Source organism: Coregonus clupeaformis, chromosome 26, assembly GCF_020615455.1.
Source record: "Coregonus clupeaformis isolate EN_2021a chromosome 26, ASM2061545v1, whole genome shotgun sequence".
Lineage (NCBI taxonomy): Eukaryota > Metazoa > Chordata > Actinopteri > Salmoniformes > Salmonidae > Coregonus > Coregonus clupeaformis.
In genome coordinates this window covers 50924029-50942795 of record NC_059217.1, presented here as the reverse complement: position 1 = coordinate 50942795, position 18767 = coordinate 50924029, and the positions used below count along the sequence as shown (strand labels likewise).

The 18767-nt window shown below is 42.9% G+C and overlaps 2 protein-coding genes across 3 annotated transcripts; both read right to left on the bottom strand.

Annotated features, from left to right (window-relative positions):
• Positions 1-557: 557 nt before the first annotated feature.
• LOC121538462 (DNA-directed RNA polymerase II subunit RPB7) lies at positions 558-8071 on the bottom strand. The gene is made up of 8 exons (XM_041846493.2): positions 7919-8071; positions 4475-4584; positions 4090-4249; positions 3235-3285; positions 3078-3143; positions 2869-2940; positions 965-998; positions 558-856 (listed from the first exon to the last, which is right to left on the bottom strand). Exons 1-8 carry the CDS (start codon positions 7928-7930, stop codon positions 843-845), a joined length of 519 nt encoding a protein of 172 aa, XP_041702427.1. The 5' UTR covers positions 7931-8071; the 3' UTR covers positions 558-842.
• A 153-nt stretch (positions 8072-8224) lies between these two features.
• Positions 8225-18756, bottom strand: pld7 (phospholipase D family, member 7). Of its 2 annotated transcripts, none has more exons than XM_041846472.2 (12): positions 18020-18756; positions 16969-17094; positions 15457-16476; positions 14979-15166; positions 12019-12202; positions 11003-11117; positions 10601-10728; positions 10190-10393; positions 9863-10002; positions 9483-9648; positions 9215-9314; positions 8225-9006 (listed from the first exon to the last, which is right to left on the bottom strand). In XM_041846472.2, the coding sequence occupies exons 1-12, from the start codon at positions 18104-18106 to the stop codon at positions 8813-8815; spliced, it is 2652 nt and encodes an 883-aa protein (XP_041702406.1). In that variant the 5' UTR covers positions 18107-18756; the 3' UTR covers positions 8225-8812. The 2 variants fall into 2 exon arrangements, with proteins under 2 accessions (XP_041702406.1, XP_041702416.1); XM_041846482.2 differs by lacking the exon at positions 18020-18756 and adding an exon at positions 17862-17983.
• Between the last annotated feature and the right edge of the window lie 11 nt (positions 18757-18767).

Below are 18767 nucleotides of genomic sequence, written 5' to 3'. Positions count from 1 at the left end.
TAGATAATATACTGCCTGGCAAGTTCGATGTATTAGTAGCCAACTAACGTTAGGTAACTAGCTAACATACCGCGGTACATACTGCTGTAATGCTATAGGATAGCGTAGCTAACAAATTGTCAGCAAAATAACGTGTAACTTAACTTATTTTAAAAGTCATTATTTTATTACATTGCTCAACATTTTCTTAAAATGTGTCATAATAAGTTAAAGCAATTAATTTGTCTCCACGCTCGTCGGACTCCGCCTGCATATTTTCCGCCATTTTCTTCATATCTGAAAACGTTATGAAGCCACGCCCATTTCCGGTAGAATTGCATTGTGGACACTAAAAGCAATATATACAGTTGCCACGATTTTGCGTTTCAACAATAAAATGTAATTTATTTTTCTAAGTAGGTTTCAATGAATTTCCATTGATTGAATGTGATGTATAGGTCTGTATCCCATTTGTTTTTTGTGTGTATAATTTTAAAAAGCACAACGCATACAAAATGGAGCAGACCTCCAGGTAAAATATATTTTGCAATGACTGAACATTTAATGGAGACAAGGTCAACATTAACAAAAAATATAAACATTTATTTCAGTTCACAAGTTGTAAAAATACAATATACAACAACATCTGAAGGGTAACTCCGACGATACAGTAGCGATTAATACGGCAACATAACCACCTGCTTATCAACAGGCTCTGGGTAGTTTCAATAGTATCTATTCATACTGTGTCAAAGGATCATTGATCCTTCCACATTTAGAACTTCACAATTTGCAGCAATACCACATTATCAACCTAGAAAAATATTAGTATGTTGATACACCAGCATAGCACTGCAGGGACATCAGCTGACAAGACCTGAGAACAGAAACAGAAAAAATGAATTACAGATCAATTCAATCTTTCAAACATTTCTTTAACACCTATGAAAGAAGACTACTAATAAAAGTGAAAACGCCAACATACCCAGGTAATCATCCATGAGGGATCCAATGGCAAACTGAAAAAGAGGAAAGCAAATATTCAACATTACAACTTGCAGGGCTGTTTATAGCGATGAGACTATGGAAATATTTCAGATTTTAAATAGCAAGCGGTTGTTTGCAATCTGTGAGGATATACAGTGCCTTCAGAAAGTATTCAGACCTCTTGATTGTTTCCACATTTTGTTACGTTACAGCCTTATTCTAAAATTGATTACATAGTTTTGTTCCCCTCATCAATCTACACACAATACCCCATAATGATAAAGCAAAAATAGGTTTTTAGAAATGTTTGCTAATTTATAAAAAAAAGAATAATAATTAATATCAAATTTACATAAGTATTCAGACCCTTTACTCAGTACTTTATTGAAGCACATTTGGCAGCGATTACAGCATCGAGTCTTCTTGGGTATGACGCTACAAGCATGGCACACCTGTATTTGAAGAGTTTTTCCCATTCTTCTCTGCAGATCCTCTCAAGCTCTGTCAGGTTGGATGGGGAGCGTAACTGCACAGCTATTTTCAGGTCTCTCCAGACATGTTTGATCGGGTTCAAGTCTGGGCTCTGGCTGGGCCAATCAAGGACATTCAGAGACTTGTCCCGAAGCCACCCCTGTGTTGTCTTGGCTGTGTGCTTAGGGTCGTTGTCCTGTTGGAAGGTGAACCTTCACCCCAGTCTGAGGTCCTGAGCGCTCTGGAGCAGGTTTTCATCAAGGATCTCTCTGTACTTTGCTCCGTTCATCTTTCCCTCGATCCTGACTAGTCTCCCAGTCCCTGCCGCTGAAAAACATCCCCACAGCATGATGCCGCCACCACCATGCTTCACCGTAGGCATGGAGCCAGGTTTTCTCCAGACGTGACGCTTGGCATTCAGGCCAAAGAGTTCAATCTTGGTTTCATCAGACCAGAGAATCTTGTTTCTCATGGTCTGAGAGTCTTTAGGTGCCTTTTGGCAAACTCCAAGCAGGCTGTCATGTGCCTTTTACTGAGGAGTGGCTTCCGTCTAGACATAAAGGCCTGATTGGTGGAGTACTGCAGAGATGGTTGTCCTTCTGGAAGGTTCTCCCATCTCCACAGAGGAACTCTAGAGCTCTGTCAGAGTGACCATCGGGTTCTTGGTCACCTGCCTGACCAAGGCCCTTCTCCCCCGATTGCTCAGTTTGGCTGAGCGGCCAGCTCTAGGAAGAGTCTTGGTGGTTCCAAACTTCTTCCATTTAAGAATGATGGAGGCCACTGTGTTCTTGGGGACCTTCAATGCTGCAGACATTTTTTGGTACCCTTCCCCAGATCTGTGCCTCGACACAGTCCTGTCTCGGAGCTCTACGGACAATTCGTTTGAACTCATGGCTTGGTTTTTGCTCTGACATGTACTGTCAACTGAGGGACCATATATAGATAGGTGTGTGCCTTTCCAAATCATGTCCAATCAATTTAATTTACCACAGGTGGACACCAATCAAGTTGTAGAAGCATCTCAAAGGATGATCAATGGAAACAGGATGGATCTGAGCTCAATTTCGAGTCTCATAGCAAAGGATCTGAATACTTATGTAAATAAGGTATTTCTGTTTTTTATTTGTAATAAATTAGCAAACATTTCAAAAAAACTGTTTTCGCTTTGTCATTATGGGGTATTGTGTGTGGATTGCTGAGGATTTGTATTTATTTAATCAATTTTAGAATAAGGCTGTAACGTAACAAAATGTGGAAAAAGTCAAGGGGTCTGAATACTTTCCGAATGCACCATATAGGGCTGTCAGGTGGCATTCTTAGTTGATGGTGATTGGACAGTGTCCTGTCAGGTAGCATTCTTAGTTGATGGTGATTGGACAGTGTACTGTCAGGTGGCATTCTTAGTTGATGGTGATTGGACAGTATACTCACAATGTCGTTTTTATCTACTCTTGTTCCCACGATCTTCAACCGAATCTCATCATCCTGTTGGATTACAATGTCCTAATGGGGAGAGGACAGAATCCTTAATAAAAAAATAAATAAAGGAAATGTATCCAAGAGTTGTGTCACTAAATATTCATTTTCAAAATGACACCCACACCACCACTATTTAGTGAAGAGCTAGTTTTAGATCTTACCTCATCGGTTGTCTTATAACAGGGAGGATTTGAGTTGGGGTCAAACTCCATCTCTGAGGGAATGGACTGCAGAAACAGTAAGTGACCATATTGACATTTAAGAGTCCTATCAATAAAACCGTTCAACAACTAAAGAGACACTTCCATGTGTACCTACATGACGAGAGATGAAACAGGACATGGGGCCGATCTCTGTGAACAGACCAACCTGAAAAGAACAGAACATCTGGTATTCATTTCACCACATCATGAAAACAATATGATCTATTCTTGTCAAGATTTGGCTGTGTCCCACATGGCACCCATAGGGCTCTGGTCAATAGTAGTGCACTATAAAGGGAATAGGGTATTATTTTTCCACACAGTCTGAATAACTAACCCCTTCCACTCATGCTACTGATAGTTAAACAAACTGTCCCATTTGTTTCAGAGTGCTCCACCTCAGATATCAGCTTATGGACGCTCAGACGATCTATCCACCATCCTCTCCCGTCATCGCAGACGCCCAGAAATATGTCTACATCTCAGTCATGGACTCCCTTCCACTGTCTCAGTTCACTGAGCCACTCAATGCTTTCATGCAACCGCTCGTGTTCTCCTTAGGACATCCTGTAGGTCTATGTACAGTACATGTTGTGTCTTTTTTTAAACCTTTGTACTTATTGTTTTGTACCCAGAACATTGAATTTGGCCCACGGGTGATTTTATTTTTGCCCCCTAAATTGAGGCCCCCCCCAAAAATAATTAATTGTTGGCCATAAAAGACTGTAAAAAACACCAGCAAATCAGCTCCAAGTGATTTAAATTTTTGAAATCTGTTCAAAAGTATTACCACGCATAATAGAGAGATATGTGATTGTATACAAATGTAAGCAAGGTTTGAAATTATGTTTTAGTCAAATATTTTATCTGTTTGGGCTTTTTTGCGGTCAATTTGCAGTCAACAAATTATTTGTAATTTAAAAAATGAATCTAGTTGATGACCTAGGGAATACTGGCTTTCTTTCCTTACTTTGTTGACCTGGGTAACCACGGCATCTACCACCTCGCCTTTGAATGGACGGAAGACAATAGCCTTGTACTTGACGGGGTAAAGCACGAATCCCCTGCCTGGTTGGATGACACCTGCACCAATGTTGTCAATGGTGGTCACCGCAATGACGAATCCATATCTGAAACAGAGCGTTGTACTGAGTCATTAACTGAGCAAGCAAATCAACTTGTTACTGGTCAAAACAACCAACCAGGTGTTGTGGAAGTGTGCAAACTGTAAAGACAATTTGTGGTCTCTTGTCTACATTGAAATGTAGCCTGGATTCCACACTGAATATCCGTTAGTTTCACTACCCTGAGCAAGGTTAATGAAAGGGAAGCTTCCCTGGCTCAATACCACTCACTTTCCTGTGCATGTTCCCTCCACTTCTGTGAAGAGCTTCTGTTTCACAGTGTTCAGGAGGTTGGGACCAAAGTACCGAGGGTGGAGCAGGATCTCATGCTCCAGGGAAATCTGTAAATGATCATATATATATATATATATACATATATATATACACATACATACAGTGAGGGAAAAAAGTATTTGATCCCCTGCTGATTTTGTACGTTTGCCCACTGACAAAGACATGATCAGTCTATAATGTTAATGGTAGGTTTATTTGAACAGTGAGAGACAGAATAACAACAAAAAAATCCAGAAAAACGCATGTCAAAGATGTTATAAATTGATTTGCATTTTAATGAGGGAAATAAGTATTTGGCCCCTCTGAAAAACATGACTTAGTACTTGGTGGCAAAACCCTTGTTGGCAATCACAGAGGTCAGACGTTTCTTGTAGTTGGCCACCAGGTTTGCACACATCTCAGGAGGGATTTTGTCCCACTCCTCTTTGCAGATCTTCTCCAAGTCATTAAGGTTTAGAGGCTGACGTTTGGCAACTCGAACATTCAGCTCCCTCCACAGATTTTCTATGGGATTAAGGTCTGGAGACTGGCTAGGCCACTCCAGGACCTTAATGTGCTTCTTCTTGAGCCACTCCTTTGTTGCCTTGGCCGTGTGTTTTGGGTCATTGTCATGCTGGAATACCCATCCACGACCCATTTTCAATGCCCTGGCTGAGGGAAGGAGGTTCTCACCCAAGATTTGACGGTACATGGCCCCGTCCATCGTCCCTTTGATGCGGTGAAGTTGTCCTGTCCCCTTAGCAGAAAAACACCCCCAAAGCATAATGTTTCCACCTCCATGTTTGACAGTGGGGATGGTGTTCTTGGGGTCATAGGCAGCATTCCTCCTCTTCCAAACACGACGAGTTGAGTTGATGCCAAATAACTCGATTTTGGTCTCATCTGACCACAACACTTTCACCCAGTTCTCCTCTGAATCATTCAGATGTTCATTGGCAAACTTCAGACGGGCCTGTATATGTGCTTTCTTGAGCAGGGGGACCTTGCGGGCGCTGCAGGATTTCAGTCCTTCACGGCATAGTGTGTTACCAATTGTTTTCTTGGTGACTATGGTCCCAACTGCCTTGAAATCATTCACAAGATCCTCCCGTGTAGTTCTGGGCTGATTCCTCACCGTTCTCATGATCATTGCAACTCCACGAGGTGAGATCTTGCATGGAGCCCCAGGCCGAGGGAGATTGACAGTTATTTTGTGTTTCTTCCATTTGCGAATAATCGCACCAACTGTTGTCACCTTCTCACCAAGCTGCTTGGCGATGGTCTTGTAGCCCATTCCAGTCTTGTGTAGCTCTACAATCTTGTCCCTGACATCCTTGGAGACCTCTTTGGTCTTGGAAATGGTGGAGAGTTTGGAATCTGATTGATTGATTGCTTCTGTGGACAGGTGTCTTTTATACAGGTAACGAGGTGAGATTAGGAGCACTCCCTCTGGGGCGGTGTGTCACAGTATCATCGGACTGAGCTTGTTGTCATAGCAGCCAATCTCAACGCTGTGCGTTACAGGGAAGACATCCTCCTCCCTCATGTGGTACCCTTCCTGCAGGCTCATCCTGACATGACCCTCCAGCATGACAAAGCCACCAGCCATACTGCTCGTTCTGTGCGTGATTTCCTGCAAGACAGGAATGTCAGTGTTCTGCCATGGCCAGCGAAGAGACTGGATCTCAATCCCATTGAGCACGTCTGCGACCTGTTGGATCGGAGGGTGAGGGCTAGGGCCATTCCCCCCAGAAATGTCAGTGAACTTGCAGGTGCCTTGGTGGAAGAGTGGGGTAACATCTCACAGCAAGAACTGGCAAATCTGGTGCAATTCATGAGGAGGAGATGCACTGCAGTACTTAATGCAGCTGGTGGCCACACCAGATACTGACTGTTACTTTTGATTTTGACCCCCCCTTTGTTCAGGGACACATTATTCAATTTCTGTTAGTCACATGTCTGTGGAACTTGTTCAGTTTATGTCTCAGTTGTTGAATCTTATGTTCACACAAATATTTAGACATGTTAAGTTTGCTGAAAATAAACGCAGTTGACAGTGAGAGGACGTTTATTTTTTTGCTGAGTTTATATATATATATAGTTAGTGTAAAGTTTGTTTTTACAATAGGTAACTTAGTACTTTAAAAGTCATACTGTTTATTGCTGAGAATGCCAGCACTTACTTTCATTGAGTCTAAGGGCGTTTTCACGTATAGTCCTCTTTAAAATAACCCATCTCAGTCCTCTTTCAAGTGAACTCTGGGGTAAAGAAAAGAGCTAAAGAACTCAGTTCTCTTTGTATTCACACTGCCCTTGCCTTTGACTAAGGACTCAACTATTTTGTCCTCTTTGCATTCACATTGCTGTTAAGAAAGGAAACAAGATCTTTCATCTACATGCACTCTGGGTTTTTACAAAGTGCAGGACAAGCCAATTAATCAGAATGTGTTATCCGACTGCTAGATATACCTACTTACATTTTGGAAGCTAATAGATTGCATTTAGTAAAAATATTATACATCATTCTAATCAGAAGATACTATTAACATGTACATTTGATAGCTAGCAAAAATAAATAGCAATAGAATAACTGCAGAATAAATAACGCTGTAATTGAAAATTGTACACCCAAGGTAGGCTACTGCCCCTTTAAGAGTTAAAACAGATGTTGTACCTATGTTGTGATTCTCACCAAATAAATTGTCTTCTCACACTATTCAAACAGTTTATGACGCTCTCAGCCTATAGATCACATATTGCAAACAAATAATCTGAACTAAAAACGAATTTCTGTGCGTCCTTGACAATCGCTAATAAATATGAAAATATATTTATTTCTGTAAACCTACACATCATCATCTCTCTTTTGTGGCGCCAGCGTGATGGTTTATGCCAAGGGAAACGGTGTTGCAGTAGTCTAGTGTGTGGGGCGGGAATATTGACAAGAGAACATATGGAGCTTTGCGTTCACATTATCCTACAAAAGGGAACCGGACCGCTGAATTCAAGCGAATCAAACTCAGACCACCTGTCGAGATGGTCTCAGTTCGGTTCGGGGGCTCTTTTGAGGAGTCGGAGTTCCTTTGGAGTCTTCACACTGCACAAAAAAACGCACTGAGTTCACAAAAATTGGCTGAAAGGGTCCAAGTGTGAAAACACCCTAAAGTAACATGTAGCTATCGGATTCATAGCTGGCTTTCTTAACAAACTATCATCACCAGAGGTATCAAACAGTTAAATATGCAGAACTATTATGGACGTAGATGTTTCATTTTGGCAACAGTTGGTTAACAGAGCAGTGAGCTAGATAGCTAGCCAACCAGCTAGCACTAGCGATAGCATAGTTAGCCACCATGGTGGTGTTTGTTATCGTCACAAGATCATACAAATCGAACATCTTACATGATAAAACATGATTTCCCGCTCACGCTTCCTTGATTGTAGCCTTCTGTTTAATTTATCAGAAAAGAATGGTTATCGTTTCTAAATTATTATTTAAATCCAGCGGCACATGACAGGCAGATGGTAATGTTTGATTTCTGGAATAAGTTTCACTTCCGGGGCAGAATATTCCCCGTGACGTCGGATTTCAAAATAAAAGCCCTGTATCTTTCATCAGTTTAAAACAGACTGGATCATAAACACTATAGCTTTTTTGGTCCAATAATGTGATCACTGATTATGATACAAAGACAAGGATTCGTGGGCTTAAAAATAATAACAAATATTTAATTTCAAGAACAAGAATGAAGTTGAAACATCTTTGGTTGTAAACAGTATCAACAGATAACATAACACAAAAATGCACCTGGCATGACACTGACAGGTCATCCGTCTTTTCCCTTATAGACAACACATGCCTCGAGTCACTGACAGTGTCAGTCAGTCAAAGAAAAGGAAATTGATCAAAAACAGAACTTCAAGATGATTTCAATATTGACACTTCCATTGAGAAGCGAAAAAAAGTTTCCGCAAATAACTCAAGTAGAAAATATGTATACACCAAAAAATGTACATACATATAGTCAAATGCTGCATGTAACAGAACAGAATTATGAAATGTGAGTTGTTTAAAACAATTCGTAAGCATTAAATGCAATGTAAGCGCATGCTCTTGTGATAGGCAGCACACTGAGCACCAGTGAAAGTATATGCCAAAAACAATATGGGATCGCGTCACAAATGGCACCCTATTCCCTACATAGTGCACTATTTTTTTCCTGGTCAAAAGTAGTGCACTATATATGGAATAGGGTGCCATTTGGGATGCAGAGCCACGGGCCATCACGGTTAGCATCATCTACCACAGTGTTTGGCGTCGTCATTGGAAAGGGTTTGGGCGTATTGAGACGTCCAGTCCTTTAAGAAGACCTCCTGTAGCTGGGTCTGTAAACTCCTCTGGCCCTCTCCCACCACAGAACCTGTCTGGTTCACCACCAGCCCAACACCTGCAGTGTGGGTGAAATAGTTCTCTGACCAGTTGGAGGTTCCTGTGTTCACACAATACGAGATACAAGTTAGTGCACTGATATGGCAGGTCAAAGTTTCTGTGTACATCAGAATGCTAATTGCAATGTGATGTTTATACTGTAAAACAAAAAACAAAAAAAACAGCAGACGTTGGTTTTGCAGCAGAATCAAATCCATAAAAACAACAGACATTTTGTCCAATGAGTAGTGAGTCGTGATGTGCAGTACCTATATAGACGACTCTGTCTGTCACCATGTACTTGGCATGGTTCACTCTTGAGAAAGGAATCTTCTTCTGCTCTGCTGTTGAAGGCACCTCAAATACTTTCTGTAGGACACGTCACGGACACAGGACATTAATGACAACAACCGAATGCAAAACTAGGGAAGGTACATTTCCCGAAGAAAATGGTGTGCTCGCTTCAGCTGTCTTCCAAGTATTTTTATGGTTTAAAAAAAAAAAAAAAAGGTGGAGAAATGGAAACAGCATACGTACCACATTGATGTTGCATCCCAGGGGAGGTCTGTTGAGGACGGTCAGAGACTGTAGGAAGACGAACATGGAGCCCGGAGAATGTGACCAGCAGCTTACTAGAAGGTTGACCTCTACCCCGCTAGTACACGCTGCTGCCCGTATGGCTGAGTCAATCGCAGGCCAGAACCTAATACAAAAAAATGTACCTGATTGGTTACATGTTTAAAAACATATACACAACATACATCCAATAAATGTCCTAATTAAAAATCTGATACACTGTTACATAACGTTAGAGAATCATTAAAGGAGCGAATCCTAACTCAAGTCAAATTTTCACTCAGGCATTGATGTCAATGGGAGAAGTGAAATTTCAACACAAGTGGAAGTTATGATTCGACCTGAGTGGCTCAGTGAACTGGGACATTGGAAGATAGTCCATGACTGAGATGTAGACATATTTCTGGGCGTCTGCGATGACAGAGAGGATGGTGGATAGATCGTCTGAGCGTCCATAAGCTGATATCTGAGGTGGAGCACTCTGAAACAATGGGACAGTTTGTTTAACTATCAGTAGCATTATGAAAAATATGAGTGGAAGGGGTTAAATAGTCAAAGTCTGTCCCAAATGACACCATTTCCTCCCATAGGGCTCTGGTCAAAAGTAGTGCACTATGTAGGGAATAGGGTGCCATTTGGGACTCAGATAACTAGAAGATCCAACTCACAGAGAGATATACTCGTGCGGGGACTCCATTGAGTTTGAGATTCAAGGGGTGCTCGGAGCTGGAGAGGGCAGAGTATCGGGCAGGCCAGAAGGGGGGTAGGGAACCATTTTTCTGAGCACCAATGTTCCAGTACACCCCGAATATCCTTGACGCATCCTGTGCCAGGCAGCTGCAGTCCTCCATGGAAACTCCCACCTCCTTCACCTGAGATGCACAGAGACGATCAATCAATCGTGAATCAATCAATCATCAATTAATGCATTGGAAGATATATACGATAAGGAGATGCATCAATTCTTACACGGCTCATATTTTATACAGCCTGGACTACAAATTGACATGCTGTTTCACCAGTTTTCCTGATCATTAGTTCAGATGATGTTTTCTATAAAAAGCAAATTATATCAATACCTGTGTGAGGGAACGCCAATCCATGTTGGCACTGCCCAGGTAGAGGTGTTTCTGATCCACGACCCACAGCTTGGTGTGGATGATACCTCCTGTCACTGACTGGAGATCCACCTCCCGTACCTCTGCACCTGAACACAGAAAGGAAGCAAAGGTTAGACACATAACAAGCAATCTTAAAAATATATTGTTTGAAAGATACAGTATTTTAACACTGGCTTTTACATTTAGGTAATTTAGCAGACACTCGTATCTAGAGCGAATACAGAGTGCATTCAACTAAGGTAGGATAGACAACCACAGTCATTTGCAAGTAATTTCCTGAATACACGCATAACCTGAAAAACAAATCCCACGAGACAAGGCCAGAGGGACCCGCCGTGGAAACAGAGCTGCTTCATGTACCTGTTCTAGATAAATCCGCCGTGTCTCGAGTATCAGTCTGAGGACCATTAACAGCAATCTGAAGTTTCACTCCTTTTGCTTCAAGTTCCATCAGCTGCTTGAAGACCTGTTTTCCCTGTAAAGCACATGCATGTCACAGTGAGAGTAATAAAATCCATGTTACATCAAAATATAACTGATCAGTGAGAAAACTATGTACACAGAGCGCAACGGTACAGCTATCCTAAACATCCACTGGTTCTCTTGGAATGGGGAAGCCATTTGAGATGTTGATATGATTATATGATTGATATATATATATATATATATATCATCACAACACAAAGCACAAATTAAATAGATGTAAATGTTATTTCCTTAAAAACAAACAAACATGTAAACCCAAAAATGAGTAAAAAATCTAAAATCAACCCTTTTCTTCTCCTACCTGTACAGCACTAGGCTCTGTGAGTCCCAGGTCAGTGTCCTCCTACCTGTACAGCACTAGGCTCTGTGAGTCCCAGGTCAGTGTCCTCCTACCTGTACAGCACTAGGCTCTGTGAGTCCCAGGTCAGTGTCCTCCTACCTGTACAGCACTAGGCTCTGTGAGCCCCAGGTCAGTGTCCTCCTACCTGTACAGCACTAGGCTCTGTGAGTCCCAGGTCTCCTACCTGTACAGCACTAGGCTCTGTGAGTCCCAGGTCAGTGTCCTCCTACCTGTACAGCACTAGGCTCTGTGAGTCCCAGGTCAGTGTCCTCCTACCTGTACAGCACTAGGCTCTGTGAGTCCCAGGTCAGTGTTCTCCTACCTGTACAGCACTAGGCTCTGTGAGTCCCAGGTCAGTGTCCTCCTACCTGTACAGCACTAGGCTCTGTGAGTCCCAGGTCTGTCCTCCTACCTGTACAGCACTAGGCTCTGTGAGTCCCAGGTCAGTGTCCTCCTACCTGTACAGCACTAGGCTCTGTGAGTCCCAGGTCAGTGTCCTCCTACCTGTACAGCACTAGGCTCTGTGAGTCCCAGGTCAGTGTCCTCCTACCTGTACAGCACTAGGCTCTGTGAGTCCCAGGTCAGTGTCTCGGAGGGTGAAGTAGAAAGCAGCTATGTCCACAGAGCTGTTGGCCCTGGTCAGTAGATTAGTCCATGTCTCAGAGATGCTTGGTAGGGATGAGGAATCCGGTGGGTAGAATAGGCCTTCAGGGACGCTCTCCACTAGGCTCACACTGATTAGAGAAGAGAAAAACATTTGGCAATTCAATTCAAACGACTTTATTTGTCCTCTTAGAGCAATTCAATTAGGACTACAGCAGTGCTCCAGACACACGCCCCCAGGTGGTAAGGTTAGGTAACAACACATCTGCCACGCTGATCCTCAACACGGGGGCCCCTCAGGGGTGCGTGCTCAGTCCCCTCCTGTACTCCCTGTTCACCCATGACTGTATGGCCAGGCACGACTCCAACACCATCATTAAGTTTGCCGACGACACAACAGTGGTAGGCCTGATCACCGACAACGATGAGACAGCTTATAGGGATGAGGTCAGAGACGTGTGGTGCCAGGATAACAACCTCTCCCTCAACGTGATCAAGACAAAGGAGATGATTATGGACTACAGGAAAAGGAGGACCAAGCAAGCCCCCATTCTCATCGACGGGGCTGTAGTGGAGCAGGTTGAGATCTTCAAGTTCCTTGGTGTCCACATCACCAACAAACTATCATGGTCCAAACACACCAAGACAGTCGTGAAGAGGGCACGACAACACCTATTCCCCCTCAGGAGACTGAAAAGATTTGGCATGGGTCCTCAGATCCTCAAAAAGTTCTACAGCTGCACCATCGAGAGCATCCTGACTGGTTGCATCACCGCTTGGTATGGCAATTGCTCCACCTCTGATCACAAGGCACTACAGAGGGTAGTGCGTACGGCCCAGTACATCACTGGGGCCAAGCTTCCTGCCATCCAGGACCTCTATACCAGGCGGTGTCAAAGGAAGGCCCTAAAAATTGTCAAAGACTCCAGCCACCCTAGTCATAGACTGTTCTCTCTGCTACCGCACGGCAAGCGGTACCGGGTAGCCATTTGATTAGCTGTTCAGGAATCTTATGGCTTGGAGGTAGAAGCTGTTAAGAAGCCTTTTGGACCTAGACTTGGCGCTCCGGTACCGCTTGCCGTGCGGTAGCAGAAAGAACAGTCTATGACTAACCTCCAACTGGTCAACTTGAAGCCCTCAACCTGTTCCACTACAGCCCCGTAGATGAGAATGGGGGCGTGCTCTGTCCTCTTTTTTTCCCTGTAGTCCACAATCATCTGCTTTGTCTAGACAGGTGTGTGCCTTTCCAAATCATGTCCAATCAATTGAATTTACCACAGGTGGACTCCAATCAAGTTGTAGAAACATCAAGGATGATCAATGGAAACAGGATGCACCTGAGCTCAATTTTGAATCTCATAGCAAAGGGTCTGAATACTTATGTAAATAAGGTATCTGTTTTTTTATTTGTAATACATTTTCTAAAAATTCTAAAAACCTGTTTTTGCTTTGTCATTATGGGGTATTGTGTGTAGATTGCTGAGAAGAAACAAAATGTATTTAATCCATTTTAGAATAAGGCTGTAACGCAACAAAATGTGGAAAAAGTCAAGGCGTCTGAATACTTTCCGTACATCACTAGTCATCGGACCTGGTTCACACAAGACTCAATTACACCTTCAACGTCATTGTGCAGACTGTGAAGACATTATGACATGAGGATGACCTGCTAGCCTGGTCCCAGATCAGCCAATATGACTATAGGAGTTAGCTGTACAGCACAAAGAGAAATGGAAGCAGGCTAGTGACCTGTAATTGACTAGTCCAGTATTGTGTGAACACAGGAACCTCCAACTAGTCAGATAACTATTTCACCCACACTACAGGTGTTGGGCTGGTGGTGAACCAGACAGGTTCTGATGTGGGAGAGGGCCAGAGGAGTTTACAGATCCAGCTACCGGAGGTCTTCTTAAAAAGAGCCACTGAACTCGCTGATTGGCTCGTGTGTTTTTGCTGTTGCTCATTAGAAAAAAAACAAGATTTCAGTCTTGGAGGTGGTGTGTTTCCTAACCGATTCTGCGTTTGTTTAATGAGGTTTGTCCCCCATGAGACACTGTAGACGCGGAAGCCTATTTCACTTCCTCAAAATCCCCAGAATGAATCTAAGATTAAATTAATTGCCGATTTCCTGAGTTACCGTTTTTTGCCGAGGATGTTTCAGTTGTGCAATTTTACATCCAACTAAGGCGTTGGGTGCAGTATTTCTCAAGTAAAAAAAATGTGTGGCGTGTTGTCTTATGTAAACAGTTGGAGCTGATGAGCAAGTCTATAGCTTGGTCTGTGCTATAGGATAGAGAGTAATCACCGCAGCTGTTCACCCCATATTAGTGGGCAAATGGACATCGTCAAATCAAAACCCAACCTTCATTTACCCGTTGCGACGCATGGGATGTTCCAAACTCCGCTTTAGACGAGACTGACTTTCTGACCAAAATGATCCCATTTACACTTTGTAGTCAATTTTGACAGAATAAATGTTTCTGACTCATATCTACGCCACATAGGTACTCGTTGCTTTTTAAAAAGGCAGTCGCTCTTTAAAAAAGGGACTGGACATCCCAATACGCTCAAACCCTTCCTAATGACGACGTCAAACACTGTGGTAGATGATGCCAACGGTGACAAACCCACGGCTGCGTCCCAAATGGCATCCTATTCCCTAGACGGCGCTCTGCTTTTGACCAGAGCCACCCATAGGGTTAAAAGGTCAAAAGCACTGCACTGTGTAGACAATAGGGTGCCATTTGGGACTAAAATATTCTCTGATAAATCTATATCTGTCCTCCGTCCCACCATCCACCAAAAGCTGTGAAAGATTGCATTACTTATAAAATTACATATAAAACATATATTTGTGAAGGGGTCAAACAAAAAAGTTACAATTATGTTCTGTAACACTTTTCTCACCGACAATCTGAGTTACAAGGCTCGTGTTGCACCCACAGTCCCTCCAGCCAGTGCAGCTCCAACTGTCCCACCAACTGTGACACCGACAGAGGCATCCCATAGTGCCAGACGTGTTGACCCAGTCCCCCAATCACAAGCAGAGTGGAGGGGAAAAGGCAGAATAGTGCAAAGCTCCAGCACCACGACGTCTACAAATTGAAGAGTGAGATTTAAAAACACGAGCAAGAGAACAGATTACAATTACTATTACAAGAAGGAATATGGGATTGTTTGTATGTCGTTGAGATTAGGATAAGATAATGACTCTTATCCCCCATGGGGTCATTCTGTTTGTGGCTCTGTGCAGGGCATACATTCAAAACAAAGCAAGCACAGACAAAAGGACATATAAAACTGCAGACAATAAATACAATACAGATTTTTCCTAAGGCGTTGCTACTACCCAAGATGGGTAATAACGGATTTCTAGACTCCTCACCTTGTTCGACTGACTGGATCTAGTTTTTCTCTGAGGCACTGCTCTGGGCGAGGGGACTGAGGTATCAGCGTCGGTTGTATCCTCAGGGTTTTTGGACCATTTTCCAGAAACCATCTCCTCGTTTGCAGACTTGTCTCGATTTTTACTAACAGCCTCAGATTCACTGAAGCGCTCAGTCTCAACACTGGGCTTCTCAAGCTCCTTCTCCTCCCGCAATGGGGAGTCCAACCCATCTCCATCCTCTTCTAATAGAAACTCAATCTCCATGGCCTCAGCCTCACAGGGAGTTTCCTCATAGCCCGTTTCCACATCATCATCATCAGGCTGATTCAGATCAGTCTCCTCCTTCTCACTCTCAACTATCTCTAGGGATTCCTTTTCAGCGTGACCAGAGGAGATGTCGCCACTATCCATTCTAACCTCAGCCTCAAACTCTTCCTCCGTGCCCTTCTGCACAGTTTCAGTGGTGGTGAGGAATGTCTCAATTGTATATTGAGATGGAGTGGCGAGCTCTTCGGTGGTCTGGAGTGGTTTTCCTGGGTCACCATAGTCCCCTGCGTCAGCCCTGAGGGCCGGTCTAGGGGTTGCCGTCATGGGATGGAGCTGCTCCTGATGCCCTTCAGATGGAGTAACATCCAGAGAGCTGGGGCTTTGCTCTGGGGAGCTAACAGCATGAGACAGGGTCTGAGGGTTGAGTTTATGTAGACGGACTGTAGGAAGAGGGAGACCTGTTTCTCTAATACCGGGCAGTTTTGATCTTGACATCTCCCCACTGCTGCTTGTTGAGAATGCCTGTTTAGAAGACTCTGTTCTGGTAATAGACGGGGCAGGTGGATCTGAGCTTTGACTGCTGCTGCTGCTGGTGGTGGTGGTGGTGGGGCGTTTTTTGGCTAATGTTTTGTGAAAAGCAGGAATTCGAGAGGCGTGTTGTTTGTTTTTGCGTGAGTCTTCTTCTTCTTCCTCTTTTCTCTCAGAGTCTTCTTCTCGGTCTAACCGGTTCAACATCCAATTCTTAACTCCCTGTTTAAAAATTATCCCCCCCCCCCCCAGTAGGGAATGGAGAGAATGTCTGAAATTAATAGTTTAAAATTGGAAAAACACTCATCTTAGGTTGCTTATTGCAAGGTGTGTGTGTGTGAATAATTTGAAGATATCATAGATACTAAAAAAAAGTGACAGGGACAAGTCTTCATTTCAAATGAATAATTTCACAGTGTCCTATCTACAGTTTCATCAATGCAAAGTAACAGAAAGCAAATGATCGATAAATCCTAAAGATGTGTATGATTTCATTTGACGTGAGGAATAAATCATACAGGACAAGGCCAACGTTTAAAAATGTCTTCACTACAGTGTCTTTCATGCAAACAGTAAGAAAATAACGTTAATCAAGACACCGTCATAGAGCTGTAAATGTTATCATTTCCTGTGAGGAATAGGCTAAATTGTACAGTGCAAGGCCAATGTGTGTCTATGGCTAAAACCCCTTATAGGTCTATGGTTAAAACCTACGGTCACATCCAGGTGAGAGTCCCCACACCGCTTTGTGGTGGCCTCATCTTCTGACAGGGCTGGAGAATGATCATCATCATCCATCATAACGTTGTTCTGAAACTCTTCTCTATTTTCCTCTGTATCCTAGGATGAGTCACACAATCAAGTCGGTGATATTTTTGCACATAACTTAACATCGCTGCAACTCCTAGTTCCAATGGATACAACCAATGTGGTCTGAGCATTTCGTATTATCCTGTAAGTAAATTTGAGACACTTAATATAGTATGATATGTTACGTTTCGTATGGTATGTGTTAATTTGTGGATGTCCATCATCCATATTGTAAGATATGTTATGAATTACAATTGGTAAGATACATTACGAGTTGCCAAAACATACAATATGTTATGAATTTGTAAAACACATGATATGTTACGAATTTGCTAAACAGATGTGTTGTGGCTAACGTTTGCTAGGCGGCTTGGTGGCTAACGCTAACTAGCTGGCTAACGTTAACTATATGGGTTGGGTGTTAAGGTTGGGTGTTGTCAAAAAGGTCCTTTGGATTGCTAGATGTTCGCGTCATACACCCACCTTCCTTTCGTTTTAACTTTAAGAAACCTATCTTTTGTAACCATACCAAACATAACATACTAATTTGAGTGTCCCGGCTTGACGTTGACTATGTTACGTCTAGTCTATGAGAGCAGTCTGATCCGACAGAAACAAAGTTAGAAACACGAAGTGAAACTATTACCTAGCCAGCCAGCTTTCAAAGCAAGATGAGGTTCAAACAATGTCAGGAAGTCATTATTACTAAGCTTGCAAACCTGGCGTCTAATATAGTGATTCAGCTATGCTTTGAATTTATATTCAAGGACTTTAGTTAGGTAGCTAACTAAACTTACCAGGAGTTTAAAGCAGCCAGGTACAATCAAATGCGCTGAACGTGCTGTACTCTCGCTCTCTATGACAAGCTAGTTAGCTACGTGGCTATGAAAAGTCGGATGAGGAAGAGAGAGGAAGGCGGAAAAGCTAACTCACTCAATTGAAAAAAATCACCCACCTCTAAAAACGTGCTCTTATTTTTCCTCAAACGGGTCGACCTTCTCACGTTCATCTCCACTGGAGCAGATTTCATTCGAAGCTCCATCTTCAAGTAGCTGCAGCCTCGGCGCGCTAAGCCACAAAAGTTAGCCTAGCTAATGGTTTTTCGCGCAAAAATAACTAATAGAACAAAGTCAACAAACGTTGTAAATTAGCTAGATAACTAGCCAACTTGTGGCGGTTACGCATTGCACCCGGTAACTAATTTTGTTAAACATTAGGATTGTTAGCTTAACTAATGTTAGCAAGCTTAAACGGGTAAACTGCGACACAACAAAACAATAAATTGAAATTACCGCGATTTCCTGTCATCGTTGGGGGTTGCCACAACAACAGAGCATGACATATGCATATGCATGAGACAAAGCTTGCCCCCTGTTGGTGTAAAATAAAACTTCACCTCACCTAAATGTCCAGTATCACAACCCACCACCTGGGGGCGCCGTCGACCAAACGACAACAGTAGGTGACGTTCAAAACAACTCGGAAATCTCCAATTTTATACTTCAGTGCGTTTAAAACAACAGGGAGCTCAGAACTAGGAAATCTCAAAAGTTATACTTCAGTGCGTTCAAAACAACTGGGAGCTCAGAACTCGGAAATCTCAAACTTTATACTTCAGTGCGTTCACAACAACAGGGATCTCAGAACTCGTAAATATCCAATTTTATACTTCAGTGCGTTCAAAACAACTGGGAACTCCCCCC

Excerpts from the sequence above, each read along its gene's own strand:
- LOC121538462 (XM_041846493.2), bottom strand. Across the intron at positions 3,286-4,089 it reads TGGTTACCCAGGTCAACAAA|GTTGGTCTGTTCACAGAGAT; the intron begins GTAAGGAAAGAA and ends TGTTCTTTTCAG. Across the intron at positions 999-2,868 it reads GAGTAGATAAAAACGACATT|TTTGCCATTGGATCCCTCAT; the intron begins GTGAGTATACTG and ends CCTCTTTTTCAG.
- pld7 (XM_041846472.2), bottom strand. The coding sequence starts at position 18,106 with ATGGAGCTTCGAATGAAATCTGCTCCAGTGGAGATGAACGTGAGAAGG. Across the intron at positions 11,118-12,018 it reads CAGAGCCTAGTGCTGTACAG|GGAAAACAGGTCTTCAAGCA; the intron begins GTAGGAGGACAC and ends TGTGCTTTACAG. Across the intron at positions 9,649-9,862 it reads CAGTTCACTGAGCCACTCAG|GTTCTGGCCTGCGATTGACT; the intron begins GTCGAATCATAA and ends TTTTTGTATTAG.